Source organism: Struthio camelus, chromosome 1 (assembly GCF_040807025.1).
Source record: "Struthio camelus isolate bStrCam1 chromosome 1, bStrCam1.hap1, whole genome shotgun sequence".
Lineage (NCBI taxonomy): Eukaryota > Metazoa > Chordata > Aves > Struthioniformes > Struthionidae > Struthio > Struthio camelus.
The window spans coordinates 209,732,735-209,757,353 of record NC_090942.1 but is presented as its reverse complement, the minus strand read 5'-3'; the positions used below and the strand labels follow the sequence as shown (position 1 = coordinate 209,757,353).

At 34.7% G+C, this 24,619-nt stretch overlaps 1 protein-coding gene across 5 annotated transcripts in view; it reads left to right on the top strand.

Moving 5' to 3' along the window:
• Positions 1–24,619, top strand: part of CNTN5 (contactin 5) — a 656,947-nt gene that overhangs the window by 574,531 nt on the left and 57,797 nt on the right. For all 5 annotated transcript variants that reach the window (XM_068930406.1, XM_068930402.1, XM_068930403.1 and 2 more), the window contains 3 exons: positions 3,367–3,494; positions 4,451–4,626; positions 20,301–20,421. In XM_068930406.1, the coding sequence (XP_068786507.1) occupies positions 3,367–3,494; positions 4,451–4,626; positions 20,301–20,421 (425 nt within the window). The remainder of the gene's footprint in view (positions 1–3,366; positions 3,495–4,450; positions 4,627–20,300; positions 20,422–24,619) is intronic.

Sequence of the window (24,619 nt, the reverse complement as noted above, 5' to 3'; positions counted from 1 at the left end):
CCCATGTCAACAAAGTGCTTGATTCATCCTCAGTTTCTAGCATCCTACTTTTAGTATCCTGGTCATTACTAAAGATATAATAAGATAATAGCTCAAAGAATCATTTCCTTTTCAAAACAACAGATTTTTTTTTTGTCTTCTGTTCATTCAGTTCCTTAACCATCTTGGATTTTTGTGTTAAACCTGTTTAATTAGTCAGGTGAACTTCAGTAAGTTTATTTGGAAGGCCAAATCTGCATTTCTTTCCTGTATAAATTGTTTTCTTATTAAAATATTATAGCAATTTGGTCTTGCCCAGTGTATATTAGTTAAATCATGTGGCATTTTCTCTCATGTTTATTTGTTGCCTTGGTTATTCTTTTCAGTAAAATGTTGCTAAAAGCCTTACTTGCCACTGATGTTAAACCAAATTGCTTATTGATTCCAAGACCTTAACCTTCATTTCTTTTTGTCAGTGTTATTAGCTATATGAAAATTCTTTTCTGCAAAGCTACTAAATTAACGTACCAGTACTTCTTTCAGAGTCCTAGGATGGACAACATCCATCTCCTTGATGTGATTACAATGAATTTTGCTTGTACTTGAATACAATAAACTCCCAACTGCCACCTTTATCCCTCATCCTGTTCTCTATCCCTTCCTCTATTATCACCTTTATCCCTCACTTTTAATAAATTAATAATTTAGGATTTTTCCTGAATTGTTTGATTATCCTTAACTGTAGAAACTGAAAAAATTTTTGCTATGGAATTTCCTTATTAAAATATGTAGACTCGGCAGGTAGTCTCCCCAAGATTGAGAGATATTGGTAGGGAAGGAGAAGTCTCTATTCCTGCTGTGTGCAGTAAGTGTTATGTAAATAAAGAGAGCTGTTCAGGTTCCATCATAACTAGCCTCTGGGATTCTTTCCAAACACACAAAAAAAGAAGAAATGAATGCTAGGCGTTTTACTGGAAGCATTAATTTCTGAGTCAAATAATTCACCAGCAAATGTGTTTGCAATTCCTTTGATTGAATGATTACTCTTTTCCTTATATATAGCAAGTGCTTTTAGCTGAATAGAAATGTATCTGATAATATGCATGAAATTCATTAGATAATCTGCCATGTGCATCTAACTTTCTTTTCCTCCAACCTCAAATTGAAAAACTGTTTTATATGCAGTTTTATATACTTGCACTATGTATAAACTTCTATAATTTGTAAACATTGTAGCAGTGGCCTTCCATTTGTCTAATGCTTACAGCATATTGAGGAAAACTATCACTGTTCTGCAAAGACTATCGTCATACTAAAAATATGGTGTCCTAAAAGCATTAATCGCAGAGAAACTTGAGAGAGAAAATGCAAAAGTCTACTTACATCAAGAGAAGAGGAAGGAAGGTTAGATCATTGTCACTTCCTAAATAAGATTGTTTCTTCAAAGAGGTAACACATCATAACAAAATTTCAGACCTGTTCATTTTAAAAAAAAAAAAATCTGATGCAAAGGCATTTGTCTAATATAGTTATATCTTCTATAAAATTAACTCTAGACAAACAATATGACTCAAATACCAATAAGTATTCGTTTAGAGGAAGATGGAAGATACATCATTAGATTGCAGTTGCAAACCAGAGAGTTGACATATCCTTCCTCTGCCCCTATTCACTTTCGAAGCTGTTATTTTCTTCTGTTTCACTGCTGAGAGCAGTGATGGGTTTTACATCTGAAGTGAATAGGAGTACATTTTTCACTAGAATGAAATTCTGTTTTCTCCACTACAATTTTTATAAACTGCAGAGAATAAAACGTAATTTTTCACAAACAGGGTCAGAGATTGTGGGATATTTTTTTCCTAGGAAAAAAAAAAGGTGTTATATAATCTTACATTAGGGATTTGATTTGTACATGTTATTGCATCTGAAGCATTTAGTAAATCACTCCTTGTCTAAATCGAAGGTAACTCAGCCTTGTGTTTTAACACGTTAGACTGAGAAAGGGAATTCCTTCCCTTTTTTGGCTCCTGAGGAGCCCAGCTCAGACCTGTTACTCAGGATGATGAAAGCTGCTTACTCCCTGGTTGAACACTTCTCTCCCAAGAGGAAACCATAGTATTGATCCTTACCTGGTTTTGAAGGATAATTTCAATATGGGATAGCTTCCCAGCAGAAGGAACTCTACTCACAACATTAACCAATAGAAAGGCCTGACTAGAAAGATATGTCTTAAAATCCAGTCATCACTGGGACAGAGTCACCCAGCTACTTAGACTTAGATGCTTTCTCTAAGAGACAGAGGTCTTACCTGACTTTCAAAACGAACAAAAAGGAAGCACCTCCTTCGTATTCTCCTCTACTTCTATATGATATCCTAAAGCACTTGGCAAGTAATAACTGCTGTCTGTGTCCATGTCTGCCTGAGGGCTTGAAACCCCCTTCTCCCATGTCCTTCAAGAGATCCCGAACCACCCCGCAAACTGGTACTGGAAGAGCAGTATCTGCAAGCAGGGCTTGGCTTAAAATGCTCCATATTAGGCATCATATCTCAAGTAGGCTTGCAATGCCTTTCTGTTCAGGATGGAAGTAATGATTATTTACTTGTTTTCTCAGGCTGCAACTTTACTGTATAATAAATTTTGGAGCTTTACTATTTTAGAACAGCAGAAGTTTCACCTCTACGAAGCTTCATGGACTTTGTGACTGATAAAGTGTAAACAAAGCCAAAGTTTCAAACTCTTAAACGTAAATGGCTGAACAGTATTTTTCATGAGTACTCATCTAGAGATGTAGTGGAACTGGAATCATACAGGACTCAAGGAAAAAAATATGAGCTGAGCTACAGAAAAAGTAGAAATTATTTAAATCTCTATGCTACACTGTGTATGGTAATGCCATAAATCATATTTAGACTAGATAGATACAATTCATTTTAGGCTTTTTTCCAGTCCTCTTTTACATTTTACTTCTTTTTCCTCTCAGGTTTGATTTTTAAGCTCATTTTTGTTCTAAGTGGAATAACTTCTGCTTGATATGGAAATGTGATTTCACAATAATATAGTAGTGAAACTTTAAAGACAAATTAGGAAGAATTATCTTTTTTACTTTTTACAAAAGGTTCATTAAAATTCAGCACTGATAAGTGTCAAAGGATACTAATCCACTGATCCCTCCCTGAGACTTTTTGAATTAAGGAAAGAGAAGAAGTAAAATGGTTTTATTATAGCCCTTTTGAAACAGAGGAGAATTCAATTATCATCTTCATCATCTCTAGTTACACAGGCTGTAGTCCTTAATCCTATTTATTAGCTTTAAAAGATAACACCATGGAATTTGGCTGCTATTCTTGCAGATATATTTATATATTTATATATCTATCATTTTCAGGATAACTATTCTTCCATATGGGAGCCTGCGAATCCTGAATGCTTCCAAATCTGATGAAGGACAATATTTATGTCAAGGTGAAAATGTATTTGGGTCTGCAGAAATTGTTGCATCAGTATCTGTAAAAGGTATGCAAAAAATATTTTGATGATAATAATGATTATTGATTGCGAATATTTCATTACTATTTAGAAACCCCAGAAGAATACAACAGCATTGTACGGACACAATATAAAAGCAGTTCCAACAAGCTAGCAGGCTAACCTCTGGTAATCAAATTTTGTTTTCCTGCATCAAATTGCATACTCCAGCTGTTTTATCATAGATATATATTAGAAAAATTAGTATATACATTAATCAGATAATTCCATCTGTAAAAGAAAAAGAGAGAGACAGGGAAAAATTTAGATTGATATTCCTTTTAGCATATTTTAGCTTTGGGATCTCTCTTACTCCTTTGTACATGGGAACAAAGTTTAGAAATAAAGCAATTGTATTGCTACAAATTCTAAGATGAAATAAACAGCTTAGTCCCTTAGAACAGTACTTGTATTTAAATCACTGAATTACTTTTAATTTCTAAGTGAAATATTATCCAGGTGAATTATTATATGATCATTGGTTTTAGTTTTAGGTGTTTAAGTGTTCTAGCTTCATTTCTTAAGTATTTTACTGTATCAAATAAACCTGTAAATTTCATTTTTTTTTGTTTTTTGTTTTGTTAAGGGACAGTGCTGAGATTTTCATGTAATCACAAGATTTCAGGTGCTAAAGACTTAAAAAAAATTGATAGCTTTCTCTGAGACTAATAAAATTAATTAACTAAACCTTTCCAGAATTCCTACCGTTTATTGTTTAAGATCCTACCGTATAGCTTCCATGAAATAGATTGTACCCCCTGTTGCAACTGTCATGTTTCAGTGTCCGTTATGAGCCTAGTTCAGCTTTTAACACTACATATTACAGTCTAAACTATAAATATTAGGTCTGAGTAAACTAAGCAGAGCTCAATCACAGGTTATATTGACAATGTAGCATGACAAGGCCTCCATTTAAATGTTGCTAATTCTTCTATACTTTCAAGAACCTACAAGAATAGAGCTGACTCCCAAGAAGACAGAGCTAACGGTTGGAGAAAGCATTGTCCTCAGTTGCAAAGCCATTCATGACAAGACTCTAGATGTCACCTTCTATTGGACACTCAATGGGCAGCCAATTGATTTTGAAAAGCAAGGTGGACACTTTGAAAGCATCAAGGCAGTAAGTAACCATGCATTTGTCACCTGTGTGCTGCAGAGTTATAAGAATCTGCATGCTTTTACATCTCTCTCCAATGTACAACATTTTTACCTAATTGAAAGATGACTAATTTCACTAACATTAAAATGAAATGTTAGCTAAAGGAGGTATCAATGGCAGGTTACCAGGATTAATTCCAGCAGCTTTAATAAAGGTAAAATTCTACATCCTATTAATACTAGTGAGGTATCTGGTGATAGTTGTGTGGGAACAGAAAGTAGTTTGAGACTAATCCCCTTTATGTTCTTCTACTGATGTTAACATATCTTATAGAAGGATGCTGCTCCAGCCATTGCTGTCTTTTTCACAGATAACATGGCTGTTAGAATGTCCTTACCTCTAAATGCTCTGACTTGCCCAGCACATATGTTAATATTTGAATAGCAAGGAGTGCACTTTATTTTCCAAAAGCCTTTCATGAGGTAGGTTGTAGCTGTGTAGTTGTTATTAAAGTTAACGAAAATCATGTGGCCAAAACGTGCTTACCAATTTCAAATATTACCCCTTGGTTCAAAAACAATTTGATGTGGTCAAACAGCATGATGAACTGATTCAAATTTGTCCCAACTAAAGAGGTTTGAACCTTTCTGAGCAGAAAGAAATCTTTTTATGTAAATGAGTTTGGAAATAGAATCTACAGTCATTTAACTCAATCTTCCCATTAATGAAAAGTAAATCAAACAACCGTGCTATGTTAATGGAGAAAAAATGAAGCTCACAAAGACTGGGAAATTTTAAAAGTTAATATTTCTAATTTGAGTACAATGTAGAAAGGTTAACTTTGCGTTAAAAATCTTGTCAGTTGAAATCAATTTATTCTTCTGCTTGTTTTTTTATATAATACATGCCATACTCATTTTGTTGGGGTTTATTTTTAGTGATTTCAATAAGTGTTTTAATGGAAGAACGTTATCAAGGTGTTTTTTGGTGTGAAAGTTCTTAGCATTCTTATCTTTATTGGAGGAAGGCCAATATTCTAAATGCAATACTGAATATATAGGAAGGGAAACAAACACTTTTTTAAAAAACTTGAAGGTTTTTTTGAAAAATACGTATGAGGAATGTGAATTTTTTCCAGATGTTGTGAGTATTGTAAATATTTCATTTTCTATAAAAAATATATCCACTAATCTTATCCTACTCTAGAAAGCTCCAGCTTTCTAGAAGTTGTACTGAAATTGAAAAGTCAGCTACAAGAGTTCATTTCTGAAAGTTATAAACAACAGAAACTTCTCAGCTGTTGATTTCACTGCCCATAAATTATTGTATCAATGGACCTGTCTGAGGTTTGAAATCATTACCTACTACATTTAAAGTTCGAATTCTTTTAAAAATCTGAAGTCTGAAATTACAAGGTTCCTGCAGGGGATTTCAGCATCTTCTGTGCTGAATGGAATTTTAATCACTGAGAAAAATCCTTGGGCTAGGGAATTGCCAAAGTCAAACTCTAACAAAGTAAAACAATAAAATAATTTCATTTGTTATACAAAAATATAATTTTTTAGACTTTTTAATAAGGATTCGGCCATGATTTCATTTCTACCAGAGGAAAACCTCTGACTCTTAGAAAGTGTATACCTAGAGGATGACAGGCTGGTCCTATTTTCAGAAAAGATATTTGTAAAAAACTCATTGAATTAATTCCAGCAAAACAGACCATAGGCTTTCTCCTCTGCTGTGTCCAATACCACAAATAAGCATACATTCAAGGGATCATAAAGATTTATTTTCATGACAAAGATTTATTTGTTTGTTCCTTTCATTAGTCTGATATGACTAAAATGTTACCATAGTCTAGTAGATTTACCTAGCTTGTTAAAGTCGCTGCTACTCTGCTAAGTGGCAAGAGGCATACATCAGTCACAGTGGAGTCAATGCCGACTCCTTCAATGACTAACTGGGTAAAAAAAATAGGTTATTTGTCAAGTAAAAATCTGATGTCTTTCTCTTCAGAGCCATACAATTTTTTTTTTTCTTTAAATACACCTTTTTACAAACAGCAAACTTCAATTGCTTAGGAAAGACAATCAGGCTGGGGAGAAAGCATGCATGTTTTTCAAAATATTGCAAAATTATGGCCTACTTTATTATTAAACCAGTGTTTAAATAATGAAATTCTATACAACTCTAAATAAATACCAAAATGATGTGTCAGAACCTGCCTTTACAAGACTGCTCACACAAGTGAGCAAGCTGACACGCATTGTCAGGGAATGCTTCATTTGCTTGCATTCCTAGCTTATTTAAACGTCAAAACATTTCTTTTCTGTTTTTCACTCGATGGAGAGAATAGAAAGGTAAACTTAGATGAACCAAAAATATCTACTGGCATGTTACTGGCATGATGGGGGCAGGGGGAGAAGGGATGCAAAACATTCCTTTCCAGAACAGAAATATCAAAAAACCTTACCCTATTAGGTTAAACTTCATTGAACACTATTGGAAACATAATCTGACTCATCCCTCTCCCTTCTGAAAGTAGTAGTTGAAATGTAAGCAGATCTCCATCCACCAGAAGGCATGTCTTCATTCTTCAGTCTGAAATGAAGCTATACTATCAGTTGAGGGAGCCAAAACTCCAAAGTAGCAGTTTTGGAAGGAAATATAGTACATTTTCTGTATTTTGACCGCCAGTTAGGGGAAAAAGCCCATAATAATTCCCATAACTATTCGTTTATGGAACCTTGTCAGTCACATCTCATTATCTTGTCAACCGAATAAGCATGTGAAATTAATCAAAAAGATGAAAATATATTTCTTTGCTTCATTAAAATCTAAAGCATGACCTAGTCCTAGATGAAATGAAGACAAAAGAAACCTCTTCTGTTTAACCTATCTAGTAGTCTCCTTTAACTTTCCATCCTTCAAGGAGGGATACAGAACGTGATAAAGACACAAGCTTTGGAACACAAATAAGGAACTTTGAGAAAACCAAAAATCTGATCAGGTTCATATCCATTATTTCTCATTTCTGAGAGAAATATTTTAAATTGTATGAGTTGATGGTGAACAGCATACTATTTAACTCAGTATGTTTAAGAAAAATATCTTCTGTGTAGATGCTGTTATGTAATTATGCATCCATTTTATGCTGCACACACTGATACTTCATCAGATTAAAAGTTGTTTAGGTTTATCTTTTTTTTTTTTTTTGAAGCCTGACAAATTGAACATTACCTGAATGGGTTTTGTTAATAACAAAACCATTGTCAACCCCTCAGCGCTGGTTGCATTGCTCATATTTTCGCTATGACAGATCCAGGTGTTAAACATAACAAACATTCTGATGCTTAAAGTAATGTTCTAAAAGCTGTCACCTAAGTAAGATTTATTTGAGCTTTAGGTAGATTACCACTTGTGAAAATTGCTTTTTCCCTAGTAATTACAATTAAAATGAGAAGGAAAAGCTTCTCTCAACAATACATATTGCTTTGCTTGTTTATAAATTACATCTTTAGCTTTTGTACCTGCCAAACAACAGTGTTATCATTTCTCACACTGAGATCGAATATTTTTTTCGAATTGGAGGTGCTTTTGCTACTGTTTACTGAACTAAGACCAAACTCCACTGAAGTGACAGTTGCTTTCTGGGAAAAGAAAACATCCCGAATCTCTCATATCCAAAGCTCCATAAGACACTTGGTAGCAGAATAATTGTCCAAAGGGATATATACAGCCAGCATCCTTTGGCATTAGAAAAACCTTTGTTTACCAGAAGACTTGATAGCATTTTAGGGTCTGTGTGGGCTAATCTGTGTAATGCAAAGAGGCAACATTGCATGGAAGTCTGAATTGCCAAAATTTCTTTCTGGCGACACCCCTGAGTACTAGAGCACAGAGGGTGCTTGTTCCAATTAAGATAACTTTGACTTTCTTTTCTACTCCTTTGTGTCTAATACAAAAGTCTTATTCAAAATTTTATTCAGAATTTTCTCTTTCCATTTCTCTGTTGACATTATTGTTTATATTATCCTGTAGGTACTCTTGGCACTGGTCCCTTTTCTAGATAATGACTGCTGATTTTGCATATATCTTTTAATCAACATATTTTAATTTTAATCAACATATCTCCACTCCAGTTCTGTGTTTGAAAGCTGATGGTGCTTTTATGGTAGGGAAATAAAACGATTTTTTATGGCTATCCACACATTGGTAAGCAGTAATGCTCTCGTAGCTTCCCTCACCCTTGACCTGCACGAGTCTCTTTCAGACTCAGGAAAGTAATTTAGTGTCAGTATCTTTTTTTGGTCTTTGGTCTTAACTGAAACTGCCAACAGGGGAAGTTGTTGACAAATTGTCATGTTATGTTTTACAGTGGTAATTTGTTCACAAGGAATTGAATTAAAATCTACTGATTCTTTTAAAAAAAGCTGGTAGATTCACATTGAACAGCCCATTAACTACTGTCAGTCACTAGTGACTTTAATCTAATTGCCTAGAAAGCAGAGAAAACATAAATTTGCACCTTCCTCTGCATTTTCAAGTCTCTTCTTAGTAGGACTTTAATCATATTTTAGAAGTTAAGATTCAGATTTTGTTAGTATTTTATAAATGAGTGGCACTAAGTTCTACATTACATGGAATCAATTAAAACAGCCGGCTCTTAGTAGTAATATCTCTCCTCTTAATTTGACATAAAACTAAACAAGGCTAATTAAATAGGGTTTTATTTCAAATTCCCGTTCCCAGTCCAACGATATTTTGACAGCAATATGGGTTCAAAAATCTTGCAGAAGAGGTGTGCTTTATGCACAGAGGATTGAAATTCGGGGTAATACTGCCGTTATCAACCTCACTCCTATCAATTTGTTTCATTGTTCATCGAGACACTTTTCTAGTGATGGAAAAGGAGGAGCATAGCGATTAAGATCAACGCAGATCTCCAAGTATTTCAGCCTTGTTCTCATTTCCATTTGTCACTACACAGAAATTAAATATTTGAGTGATGTGAAACAGTTTCTAAACAAAAGTGTTTCTTATAAGCTAGGGAAGGTCCAAAATGGAATAAGAGTTAGTTTTCAATAAGGTTTGAAGTGTCTGCTGTGCCCAAATTTTTTGTTTATGCTGTATCAAACCTTTTTAACTTTTGTCCATCAATATACAAAAGACATTTCTGGAGAGAGGTGATGATAAGTGACCTCTCTTCTATTTAATTTTATTTTGACTGAGGGTTTTGATAACTGAGCATTTTGGGGAATATGAGAGCCCTCAAAATCCCTGAACACCGATTACAGTGAAGGCTGGCAATCTATAATCCAGCCTTCCAAATCCAGGTGTAATACATGTTCATAACTCAAAAATATCTATTAATGCATAAAACAATGATGACAGTCAGCTATCACTCCAAAAAATGATTCTCATGAAAAAATCATGAATTACTGTCAGATAATTATTACCCTTGCTTATTCTATTAAGGTTATTTTGTACTTTCCCTAGTTTACAGGAAACATATTACAAAAAGAAAAGTTGGGATAAACAAAAAATATTTTATGACCGTCCATGTTTTCCCCTGCTTACTTGCAGCTGACGGACCATTTAACTGCTTGTCATAGTGTTAAACTGGGTTATAACAGCACAGCTGACTGAACGGCTGATCAATATCTAGCTTACCTTTCACATGATTGTCCATCGGATAGTTAAATACTAGCCAAACCCACTAGCATTCGTTTGCAACCTCCTCACTCCCTTTAAGCATATTATGATTTCTTCCTATTTTCTACGCTTATTTTTTCTGAAATTCTTGCTTTCTACCTTTTACACATTTCCACTTGACAGATTGCATCAGCACTGTTCATTCTACTTTCTCTCTCCTTCCTGATGTTCCTCCCACTTGTTGCCTTAGGTGCTTTAGTGACTCAACCTTAGTAATGATAAGGCCTTCCACTTGCAATTACATGGTCTGCTTTTCACTCACAGCTCTGCAAACTTTTACCTAAGCTATTGTGGCAATAATTTTTCCAGAGCCTCTTAAGCAGTATTTTTCCCTTGCAGTTCTCATGCTGTTGATCTCCTATTTTGTTTTTCTGGCCTTGCACTTGCAAATACCAATAGTGTTGTTATGGCAGGTTGTCCTGGGAAGCAGTTACCACTGGCCTTAGAATCAGTCCTCTTTATTCGTCTCTTGTTTTTAGATTTTAAGTTATATTAGATTTAAAAAAATGCACACACACAATGCACAGTGAAATAGATAATAGCCATTTAAATACTTAATAAATATAATCCAACAGTATACATACACAGAAGCTTAACAATCAATCACTGTGCAGCATCTGAACTTAATTAGCATATTCCAATCAGCATTAACCAACAGGGACTTTGTGCGGGTCCCAATGAATGTTATATAGAACTAGGGAAAAAAAAAGATAAGACATCATTATCATCACCTTCATCTTCATCATCACCACCTACTAGATTAGAGAGCATCTTTAGAGGACAATGCTTTTCTGGCTGACCGTTGGGGAGAGTTTTTGCTTTTCCTCTTCCCCTCTCTCACTTTATTGTTTTTTATTTATTTGTCTGTTTATTTATTTTCCTCCTAAGCAGCTTTCATTGCTGGAGTTGATGTATGCCATCATCTATGGACCCTGCTAATAAATGCTTGTTCATGTGTCAGCATGCTTAGTGCAACACACTGCTGAAATCTTTATCATGTCCATTCTCTGTGCTTCTTGGTTTGATGTGTTCTCATTTGACACATTCGTCACAACATTTTCATTTCTGTCATCTTCATCTACCACTATCACCGCTCTTCCGTCCAAATCACGTGCTTAGCTGTGTGCTCCCTTTTCCCCCTCTTTCTACATCTTCACAGAGCATGGATGCCCCATATCATTCTACCTTTTCTTCCTTTCCTTTGCTGGTAGTAGCAATATGAATACAGAACATGAATTAGGCAACATGAGTATCGTGGGCTTCTCTGTCCTGAAGCTTGTCATTTTATATCCCATCCCTTTTCTCGTTTCTCTTTTCAATCAATACATTATATTTCCTTCCTGTAGACTTCACAGAGAGACTTCAATACATTAGATACTACCTGACATCCGTCCTCTGACTCTTGTCTCATCTTCTGCTTTCTCTCAACATACCGAACAAAATTCATTTGCAGCAATTCAAGTAGTATTTAAAGGTCCACCTTCTTAACTTCTAACTACCAGTGCTCAGCTAAAACAACTGTTTTCATTATTTCTGCTTTCACTATGCAGGGTGAAAAATGCCACTACTGGAAGGGTCCACAACTTCACTGAAAAATTGTTAGGGATCCCCAAATCTAAAAACCTTTAAAACCTTCTTTTTACAACTTCTTACAGATATGTACAGTTTATGTAGTGCAGTTTATCTAGTACCTGGCATATCTCAGCCAACTTACATCTGCCTGGATACTACTATGCTACTACTACCACATTGAGAACAATAACAATAATTTCATCTTCTTTTGTTCCAAATTTGCTTTTATCATTGAAAGAGAGAGCACTGAATTCAATTTTCCATGATCATTATATCAATGGAAAAAAATTGCTGCTTCTTAATGAAATAAATCTTTGCAATTTGCAAACATCATGAGCAGCAAACAGGCAAGTGCTTGACGTATTCAAAACTAAGAATTTACATGGAATGGCACTTAAATTGTACTAAATGTATGAAGAAGAGAAGTTGGCTGGAAGCCAACGATCCATCCTAATTCACATATAAATTGTCAGTACAATTTAAAAGAATTTTATTGTATTTTTTTTTTATTTACCGTTGACTGCACGAAGGTAACATTGCCATGAGGCTGTTGTGTAAAATAATTATTTTGCTTCAGATAAATTCACCAAAAATAATCTCCATTGCTAATCAAATATGTCAAGCAAGCAAGATTCAACTGTGAAATCATTTTTCAATTTAATCTGATTGAATTTCATTACTAACGGCTATTTTGCTGAATTCAATAAAGTATGAGTCAGGAATTCAGCTAACCTGTATGTAGGAATAGCTACAAAAAGCATCCTTGTATTTTAAATTATCATTTAAGTTGAACAAAATAGCATTAACAGCCTGGGTCTTTCTCGCCTAGAATCAAATCTTTATCTCTTTCCCATTACAGTACAGAACAGTACCTTACAAAACGTTTAGAGAGCTTTCAAGCTTTTTGTACCAAACATTCTGTTTTGTGTAGAAACTACTTCTGCAGGAAAACACCTTCATATCTACCTGTCAAGTGTGTTAGGTGATAGCCAGCAAGCCTCAACAAGCCCATGTAGACTTGTAAAGAGCCCATGTAAAGGACTGATCCAAAGACTCATTAGGCTTTCATCATAAAAGCAGTTTTCCTGCAACGGCAGTCAGTGTTTGCCCACTCTTTTCCTGTTGATTTAGACTTTGGTGAAGCATGATCAGTTAAAACAATCTCATTACCTTTTTTAGGCGCTTTATTCCTAAGCAGAGAGACAATTTTTACTGCACGTTGGCCAGATGGACTTTTCAGCCCAAATGCTTGGTAGAAGTAATAGGCAGCATTTCCAGACCCTTGCAGCTCAAAAGCTGCATTCTGAACTGCCAAACTGTCTTGAGTATTTTGAACTTTCTTGCCTTTTTGTCCTTCTCTCCAAGATAAAGCAGTTGCGTTCACAGAACTGCGCTTGGACTCTGGAAGTATTACAGTCAACTTGGAAAGCAAAAGGAATTAAAGATGGATTAAATGGCTACTGGGAATGATAAAATAGGGAGAGAGTGATTTAAGATTACTATGTTTTATGTATATTTTTCCACATATGATTCTGTAGTTTGGATTTATACAATGAACTGTGCACTAACCAAAGCGATATTTAATTCTTGCCTGGATGAGATGGGAGGAAGTAAACAGTAGCATTTACCAGATTTACTAGATGTTAGAAAAGGGCATTGCAGTGGAACTGTGAGCTGCATTTCAGACGCGAGAAGAATATAGAGCGTTATTAGGAAAAGCCTTTGAAAGAAAAGGTGGGATACTGAAAGAACTATTTTAGTTTAGAAGTAAAAATTCAGCAAATGAATGGACGGATTAACAGGGATGTTTCCTAGCAACTGGTTCAAGAAAATGAGCTCAGTCTCGCAGGAAGAGTAAGTATAATCCTCTCTGCTTTAAGATCCATATGTAGAAGTTAATTTACTGAAAAGCAATTCACAATCTCATAAGATATATGAAATGGAAAAGAAAAAATCCACGTACAGCTTCCTGTCAGTCAGGATGTGGAATGGTTAAAAAAAAATCACTGGCAGTAAGTTCTATGCAAGTTTTTCTTTGTAAATCACCAACATTAGGGCAATAGGTGTGATAGATAAATCTAAATGGGTGATTCGCACTGAATAAAGTATGTATATCACATGCTCCTTGGAACATTTATGAATTTGCAGAAGTATTTTTAAATCAACAGCTAATGTTACATATAGGTGGCACCAATGCATGTGAGAAATTAATCTAAGCAATAGCTTACATGTAAAGCTAAGTAGACACATTGCAGGCACAACTGTTATTTAAGATAACACACCGTACTGGAGCAGATAGAACAATAGATGGATACAGCAAACTGAATGTTGGAGCCACCTAGAACTTGATGAATGGGATGCTTTGGAGCATAATATAAATGACACAACAATTTGTTGCCCTAGAAAGAAGAATCGCTTGTTATGATAGAGAACACTAGTAGCTGTATTATTATGTATTTACTGTTCAATGAAGACCAGTAATATGTTCAGTGTTACAGTAGCTGCACAGGTGATGTTTACTTTGAAGGTTACCTTTAACTTTCCTTAAAATCATTGAAAGCCTTGTCTTTGGGGAAGTACAAGATATATCCTACACAGCAGAAGCTTATACTGCTTACAAAAATGTACACTTAAAAAGTGGAAATGTAGACATAGACATAGAAATTTAGACATTGCTAATTTAAGCTTTGAATAATGTTAGGACCACATACTAACTGACACTTCAGGCTAAATTCTAAGTCATGTTAATCAAGATGAGAGCTTTTTTACATATTTTGTGTCCATGTCACTAGTTTTTTATCTACCCCAAGGGGAGGTTATGTCTTTGCATTTGCTGAAACATTCTGTCTTTTCCAGTGACAAAAGACAAAAAGCAAAAGGTAAGGATTCTGACCTTAGCTACTTTACTTAATGCAGTCCATGCTGCATTCCTGATTGGTAGTTTTCTTAACCTGGACTGTAATTGCTTAATTTTAAAAAGCAGATGCAATTACACTTTAGAGAAATTTTCTTAAGATTTGGAAAGCCAACACATCAGTTTAATCTCCAGGCCTTGTTATGGCCTTGTGACCCCTTATTACATGATAAGTTGATATAAATATCCATTTTATGCTCAAAGAAAGATCCATACTCTAAGACTTCTACCAAAAAAATAAAGCTCCAAAACCAAAAACCAGAAAAAGGAAGAGAAAAAAGCCTTGAACCACTAGTATTGTAGCATCTTTGTTTTCAACTACTCACTGTTTTTAATCCAGTCTAAAACTTGAGTCCACTCTTTTGTGTGTCAAATCTCTAGGCTCTTCCTCCTCTTTTCCTGCTTTGTTCCAGTCTTAGCAAAGTTCAGGCACAGAGCTAAATTTCAGCATAAATAAAAGTGATAATTATTCAGACCTTTCTACGGTGATAGCAGTTCAAAAAATCAGCCATGTATAAGGGACTCTCTATACTAATAACCACAAGAAAGATATTGCAGATGCTATCACGGCCCATTTGTATTTCTTCTAATGCCTTTCCCAAGTAAAGAATTCCCTTCATGTTCAATAAAGGCTTTTTAGGGCAACATGACATAGTCCTCACATTCCAGTATATGAAAATGAGAATAGCAGTAGCACCTGTTTCACTTAATGAAGCCTTTCCTTACTGTTTCCATATATTGTAAAACCTTTATATAAAACCAGGATAAAAACTAGAAGAACACTTAAGTTTATGCAGCATTTTATGCCCAGAGGATATGTTAGCCGTTACCAAACTGCTAATATATCATTTTTCTAAATCTTCACAAAAGGGTAGATTCCCTAAAATTTGTAAAGACCTTTGACACCACTGAAGAGCAAATAATGTAATCTTGTTTTTTCAGGGGTGCTGGTCAAACATGGCTTCTCCTAATCTGAACAGCAGAAGCTAAAATATCTCAGTGTGTTCCATGATCAAGAAGCTAATGTCTGAATATATATCCGTTTGTATTAAACACAGTGCCTTTAATTTCTTTCCACTCACATTTTAAGTAATGCTGGCTGCACATGCTGTTATTCTATAATAAAATTAAGTGTTTGATGGGGCTGTATTTTACTACAGTGCTCCTACAGCAATGATTTTTCCAATTGCTGTCAATCTGCCCGGTTACATAGGTATGCAGATGAAATTTATGTATTTTCCTGATGAGAATATTAGGATTCACATAGTCATGAACCCTTCAGAAAATCGAGTGACAGCTAATTTTTTTAACAGCTCCTTAGCAATAAAACCAGGCAGTTGCTGTCTATTATGCCTTTTTCCCTCCACCTAAAAACATGGCACATTACATGTAAATTACCTTCAAAGGAGAGAGGAGAAATATGGACTAATTCTGATCTTATCCTTCTAATACCTAAGACTTTGTATCAGAAGCATTAATCACCTTGAATAACCTCTTTTTCAATGGCTAACAAACACCGTTGTGCTGAATGAGTTAAAAACTTTGTATCCCCAAGCTGACTCCTTATAAAAGTGCCACGGTATGCTGCACTTTTACATTTACAGCTGTACAATGCTCTTTTCCATAAGTGTGATCTAAGTTAGCTGTAAAGGTTTTGGGAACACCAGAGTAGAAATATAGGAACTTCATTATGACCTGACTAGGCTGAGCATCTTGCCTCCAGATATATCATGATTAGGCTACTTCAAAAGGCAGAATACTACCATTGTATTCACACACTTAGACCTATGGGGTTATTGAGCTATAGATCATGCCCACATTCACTTTGGTCTCAGTGGCAACCTTGATCTCCTATCTCTTTTTTACTTCCTCATATATGATTACGCTTTTATGTATTCTCACAAAATAGCTTATTAAAATCGCCAAAGATGTTGCATGACAAGTTTCTGAAACCCTTACTATCCATCTGTGTTTATAGACATCATAACATTAATCATCTGTATTTACAGATAAAGACAAAAGAAAGAAAAGGAAAAAATGTTTGTCTAATCTACCCAGCATTGCTCCTAAATGGACCTTAATTAGGCAAATTTGAACTCATTATTTTCTGTTTTATACTTAACTAATTCTCCCACTTTCCCCAGTTGTATCTGTCTCCACTGCATGACCCTCTGGCATTCTCTCTGGTGTGTAGATGGTTGATTTTCTGAGAAATTTTTCTTATCTGAGGGTACAATAGACAGTATTTAACCTTTTCTGAAATTGGAAGACCCTACAGAGTTACTGTAAAAAATATTTTTATAGCAGCTATGTTGACAATACACTGGAAGAGGGATTTTCTTTCTAGGTATCACATTTGAGTCCAAAGCATGAAGAACAAAGCAGTAAAATACTGTAGCTATGAAAGATAAATAGATTATGCAGAACTAGAAAGCACTGTCATCATAAATGTAATCCTAATGCTTCTGCAACATTCATCAGAGAGACTGGAAATAATATGAATTATATAAAAATTTACAGACCGAGATGTGAAATGGCGATGGGAGCAAAAATCAAAACTTATTTCTCAATTAAGCTATAGAATTCCCCACTACAAAATAAGAGCATTCCATTAGCCATTGACCAAAAGTTTAGCTCAGGCCACACAACAAAACCTGAAACAGAAAATAAAAGGTTCTTAAAATAATAACTACAGAGGAACACACTACTTGTAAAGAAGGACCTCTATGTAGTAAGATTTGAGGATAAGTTTAGGATGATGGAAAGACTGAAACAAATTACGCTATTTTTCAGTAATGAAATAGTGATGAACATGGCAGCTAATATGTAGCCTGGTAGCTAATGAGACTGAGTGCAGAACAGGAAAAGACAAGTGGAAATAAGTTTTAAAGACTTAAGGGGCTCAAAGGATGCCAAAAAGATCCCCCTAAAATTCCGTAGGAATTAACAATGATATCTAGTAAACAGAAATCAGTTTGGCCTGTACTTTGTGAGAAAAAATAACAGTTACCATTGCATCTATAGCTTTAAAATAATAATAATTAATAATAATAACATGGACAGCTGCTAATGTTTTATATTTATGTTATATACAATTCAGTAGATATTTTACCTTGATGTTATATGGAATATTATTAGTTAAATATATAGCAAGTCTTAGTTCCAAAAATTCGCATGAAGGGAAGATGGGCTAAAGAAGATATATCAACCAGTCATGCTGAAACAGAACTACCCTGCCTAGAAAGGAAAAACTTCTAAAAGACTGGATCTTGGAAGCAACCCTATTTCATCTTGTGTTTAAGGACCTTGGCCAAAAAAAAAAAAGTATGATAATGACAACTGTATTGTACAAATTGGACATACTACCAATACGTAAGAGGATAACAATAACACACAGGAAAAATTAGATGGGTATGAAAATAATATGGAGGAAAAATTAGATGGGTTTGAGAACTGAAATTACAGAAAAGAAAGAAATTCAATGCTTCATATTGCAAAGTCACATGCATATGGATTGACAGCTGTAAACTAGGAGCTCACAACTTGTAAATGACTGAGAAAGATGAATATGTGAGTGCAACTACTTGACCACAGCATAAGTGGGCAAAAACTAGGCAAATATGAATCTGGGTGTTGTCAGTGATGTATTTCCAAAAAAAGCTAGAGGGATATCAACATGTGTGCCTCTGATAAGACTTTAGCTTGAATATAGGATACACTTCTGGTCATTCAAGATCAAAATAACTCAAATTAGAACCAATACAGAGAAATACCCAGGGAACATATCACTCAAGGAGCAACTGGCAATCTTTTCTTGTTTAGCAAGGCAAATAAAACCTGAGAAGGGAAGTGACTAAACTTTATAAATGTATCTTAGAGTGAAACATGAGTGAGGAAGGATTATTTAAGATAAATTATAGTATTGCATTTAAAAAATGGGCTTGAAGTCCCTGTAGTAGGATATTAGTAGAATATCCCTAAAATGATGTTTTGGAATGGAATAAAAGAAGTGAAAAATGATGAAGCATAACGATAACGCTCTATCAGTTCCTGCTGCGATTACATGATATGGTTGCTTGTGACAGCAAGTAAGTAGATTCAAAGACCTAGCAAAGACCAGACCTACATCTGACATAAAAGAGTGGACTAGATGCTTGTAATAGATAGTTGCTGAATGAACAATAGTAGCTTTCTTATTATCCCTTGAAATCAAAACTTTGCAAATTTATTAGAAGTCAAGAGATTATTTACCCTTGGGAATTACTCAGCAATGCTGGCTTTCTAGACAAACAAAACAAAATGCAAAATAAAATATGAAAATGCATGACATAGGCCCTTGATATATTGACGATATTAAAATGAGACATGGTTCAGAGGAAACAATGGAAGCTGAAAAAGCTTAGCATATTAGGATTGCATGTCATACACAGTAATAATGATGAGGAAATTTAGAGCTAGTTATTGGAAATATTAAAATTTTATCAGAATCAACTCTTTAAGATTCAAAAAGAAAAGTAATGCTTTGATAGTCTATCTTAGGTTAATGTGTTGTAAAAATCATTTTCATTTGACTCTTAGGAGAGAAAAATATTTTGAAAGGACAAAAATGTATATGGCAACTTGTTAAAACTGTTGATGCTCATATTATCATCAAAAAAGTGCAAGCATTTTGAGCATACAGAGTAGAAAAAGTAGACTGTAATCACTATACTAGCCATGTGCCCGGGGTGACTTTCACTTATACTTAACTGTCCTTTCCCTGAGTAGAGAGAAATAATATTAGATCAATAACATCTATGGACTTGAGCTCACTAAATTTGATGGAATAACATTTATTGACTCCAGTAAGCCTTGGAAATAACAATGATTTTGTACATGCAAAATCTAACACCATCTCTTGAATTCATAAAATAATACAGAGATTCTTAGAAAAAAGCCATTCATCCTCCAAAAGGCTGTATTTTCCATTTTTCTCTTTTCCACTGATAATTTGGGGGTACCGTAATTACTGTTGACTGAAATACTGATATCAATAAACATCAATCAGGACTATCATTTAAGTTATTTTGATTTTATTCCAGTGGAGATATGTACTGCAAACATCACTGCATTGTAGGAAAAAGGAAGAGGGAGAGGAAGAAAGAGCCATATTAGGATCTGTCTAATACTAGGGATTGCACCCAAAATATTTCTGTTTGGCTTAATCAATTTCTTCATGCAAGTTTGGAATCATTTTCTTTGTGCGTGCAAATAAGCATAGTGTGCTTTAAGCAAAGTCAGAGTTATTAAAAACCTGAAATCCTCTTCTTTAATCCCTATTAATGGCTGTGTAAAATCAGTGTTCCAATAATCTTCAAAAGAGGATATTAGGGCACATAAATGTTGTAGGATGAAAGCTGCAGTCACAGGTTTCTCACACTGTACCAAACGCCCTCATGAATTACCTCAAACACACAGATTTACTAAATTTTAAACTGACACTTCATTTCTGTTTCAGCAAGCATCCTCGGCAGATTTAATGATCAGAAACATCCTTCTGGTGCACGCTGGGCGATATGGCTGCAGGGTACAGACCGCAGCAGATACGGTATCCGATGAGGCAGAGCTGCTTGTTCGAGGTGAGTAACAGTGCAGGCTGAAGACAAGATCACCATAAATTATTGTACCGGGGGAATTTAAATATATGGACCTTAGGGACATTTGTGGTGTGCACCATACTTCAGATTTTGTAATACTGAAATCGTCATCATCGTCATCATCATCATCATCATCATCATCATCATCATTAACCTATTTGTCTTTGAAAAGAGTTCTTTGGTAAACTGATCTACAGACATGGCAATGAGTAACAATAGTTAGTTGTTAAACAGACACATGATCTTAAGAGAGGTAATAGCACAAAAAGTATATTGGATAACTTAAAATGTAAACAATTATCATTCACAAGTTTATGCAAGGTAGGTATAAGGGGTTCTGTGCCTCTATATATTCTATATTATGGTCAAGCCATTCTCTCAGGTTTAATAATTTGGGAATATTCACTCACTTTTTAAGAGGAAGGACCTTTTAGCATTTTGTAAAATGAAAGACAAAACAAAAATCCCCTAGTATGAAAGGGATTTTTTCTTCTCATATAGAATAGTGGCAAACAAATTCTGGCTTAATCTTTAGGCCCAGTCCTGAAATCTATTAAATTGCTTTACCTTTAATTTAAAGTTTTTGATAATGCACAGGAGCATAGTCATTATTCTGTGGGATCCCAGACTGTATTGAGGACACCGATCAGCTTACAATAAAGCAATGCTTTAGCACCATGCTTGCACTTCCTTAAGCAGGGAGATGCTGCATTCTGCACTAGCTTGTGTGAGTGTGTGGGTGTATGGGGGAGTGTGTGTGGCAGGGGGTGCTCAGTGCACGCTCGCAGCTGAGGACTGGCAGTCCACTTCCTAGCGCTAATACTAGGGAGAGCTGTCAGGTTAAAATACATGAATCTCTTTAGGTAGTACCTCTGGGTAGCCTCATTGGGTAGTATACAATTTTTAAAAGGTGAATAAATCACTGTAGAAATTTTATTAGCATTTGAAAAACTCTAGGTAAAAAACTTAAACAATTTAAAGATTATAATATTTCAAAAATACTTATGTCACCCTATTCCACCACTTCTGTATACCTGATGTTTTCATATCCGTTATTTTTATGATCAATGTATGCTTTAAATGCTAAAGAATGTTTCTGGCTGAGTACAGGGCTCTTCACATTTTGATGAGAGTAACTGTTACATATTTCCACAAATTCACTATCAGGACCATCAGATTTATATGAGCTATGACACTATTGGGATGCTATCCACTTACCTGACCATACACATATAATGCCATTTCAGTTGTCTTACAGAGTCTGAGGCATCCTTGCAGGGCATGCAAGTCTTATGTGTCACCTTTGCCTCTCTCAAGCAAGAGCTGGAGGCAAGGTAATCTCACCTTTAATGCCATCGGACTTACTAAGTGACAAAAATCTCTTAGCTTGCTATTGTCTAGGATACCACAGTCTGGCTACTAAATTGTTTTTTCAATAACATGGGTTATATTTTTATATAAATGAGTTTTTATATTTGCTATAGAACAGAAGTGTTTTTTTTTTTTTTTTCTGAGTAAGAGGTTTGAAATAAAAGCCAAAAGGGACTTTATAAGCAGTATTAGAATGGATGTATTCAGGTGTCTCCTTAACATGCCACCTTGCTGGTGAAATTAAAGCTATGACTGCTTTATGATAGGATTTAAATTCAACTCTGCTTAGCTCATTATGTTCTCCTTATCTTGTTTATATGACTGGATAATTACAGGATACAGTAAGAAATGTGTGCATCGGTTTCAAAAGCTTGTTTATATTGTGTGAATGCTTTTGTCCTGATGTAAAATTCAGTTTTCATTAAATTATAGGATATGGTTGGTTTGTTGAAGTAGTTAATTTCCTTAAGACATCTTTAAAACTTATGCAAATAGACGACATAAGATCCTACAGTGTCAGTGGATTTCAACAAATATAGGAAGATTTTATTTTGCTTTGTATTGCAACAAATGTATAAAGTAGAATTAATTCATAATTGCTAGTGATTTCTCATAGTAGACTTCAGCATTTCAAAAAATTCAAAATATTTAAGCAAAGCAAATCTATATTATTAAAGATATTTTATTTTCATTTCAGTACCTCTCATTCTTTTTTCTCCATATATCTCAGTTCGTAGAGCACACTAACCGGTTTGCAAGGTGACACTGTCTGCTGGGCCTAAATTACAGCATCTGTCAAACTTCTCTAGGTTCAGCTTTCAGAGATACCAGGCATTAGGAGAAGAGGCCGTCAGCAACAGGTTATGTAGAAAACTCACTTCCACTATGCAGTAAAGTCAGTGAAATACAAAATCATATTATTCCTTAAATCAAGTGTAGTTTCTAGATAGAATAATTTCATTTTATATGTGTTATAGAACATATTCTCTGTGTTTTAAATATTACAGCCCATGGTCAAAGCAAGATACCAGAAGTACCGTTCTGAACTCATAGAAGTACCAATATGAGAAATATTCCAGCATGTTCTTATTGCGACCTTACGCTGTCCCATTTTCCCCCTACAGGAAATGGCAGTCTTGACTGCTGGTATGGCATACCACTATATACCATATCAGCATTTCAGTCATTAGTTATATTTTAAGGTACATATGATATTTCTTAACAAATCCATGTAATTTGGACTCTAAAGATTGTTTTGCTTGCACCATTTCCACAGGAAATAAATTGGACACATGGAATAAATTAAATGAAAATCATTCAATTTTCCCCTTTAGATATTCATAGACGTCAGAATTACTACTATAATCAAACTAACTCAATTCGTACTGAATCATATATTTAACTGATGCATTATGTTTAAGTCAAAGGATCATTTTCTAGAACTTTATAATAAGGGACTTGGGAGATGACTGTACTTCACTGCAGCCTCTTCAGATGGAAGAAAAAGAACGTAAATTCTTTGCAAAATCCTATTGCTTATAACTGGTGAATGAATCTTCAAGAGATAGACATTCAGTATGATATTTTCAAGCAATTGTAGTGTCTCATTATCTTTTATTGTGGAGAAGGCATGGAGTATCCTTAAGTAGTATTTATGTTTTGTAAAACGGCACTTGCTAGTTGCTCTGTTGCAAGATCCCTTGAATATAGCTCAGGCAACCAATCCAGTCATTACCATTGTGCAGCAGTTCTTCTTTGCCCTGCACAATACAATAAAAGTTAAATTCCAAAATGTGGCTAGTCAAAGACACTCTGAGCCATAGAGAATGAATACACCAAGTAAATCTCAATTCTTTTGCCTCTAATTGCTTAAAAGTAGGTAATTAATGGTGCAAGTAGATTTACGAATGCAGTACCTATGTATGTGTGTGTGTATGAACACAAGAAATTAAGACTGTAATTTTCTATTCTGCAACTTTCTATGATGGGTTGTAGATTTTTAAAACAATTCTCAAACTATTTTCAAATTCATTACCTCATAATTTTCAATTTTGAATATATATTTGCAATTAAATATGTATCTAACATGATTTCTATAGTGATTTTTTATCTAGTCAATCTTCTTTAGGCATACATCAAAAGCATACATTAAAAAGTTGCTAGAAAACACTTGGTCAAAACCAAGATTTGGACCCCTCAAGCATCCACTATTCAAAACTAAATACTGTTCTAAGTGCTTTGACAATATGATTAAGTGATATATATTAAAGTAAGAAACAAAATTCATTGGTCCTTAATGGCTCAAAATACTGTTTTTCTGGCCCAAGTTCTTTAATTTACTCTTTCTGTTTTATTTTTCAAATATGGTGAAGAATGTTGATGCCCTTAGCAATAGATGTTCTGCTGGCAGCAGAATGACTGGATCTCTCAGGCAGCATATTAGCTTATCAGCCTGTGTCTTGCATTTAAATCTTGGTATGGGTTATGAACAAAAAGTACTTTAGCAGTCTCATTCTAGTCAGCAGTGGCGTTCACAGGACTGCTGTCCTGATGGCATCATCTATTGAAATTCAGGTAGGCTAACACAAATTAAATGGAATCTTGTAGCCGGTTACCTGAGGAAATAAGCAAATGCCCCCTTAGTTTTAGTAAGCATTGCTACCACCTAACTTGCAAAAGCATTTCCCTTCCAAAATACAGCTCTACAAGATTCTCTGCATTTCATCATTGCAAGTCGTTCTTATTATTAAGTACTTAAATAAATAAGTCTTTATCTTTTATTCACTACATATTACATTTGCTTTACTTT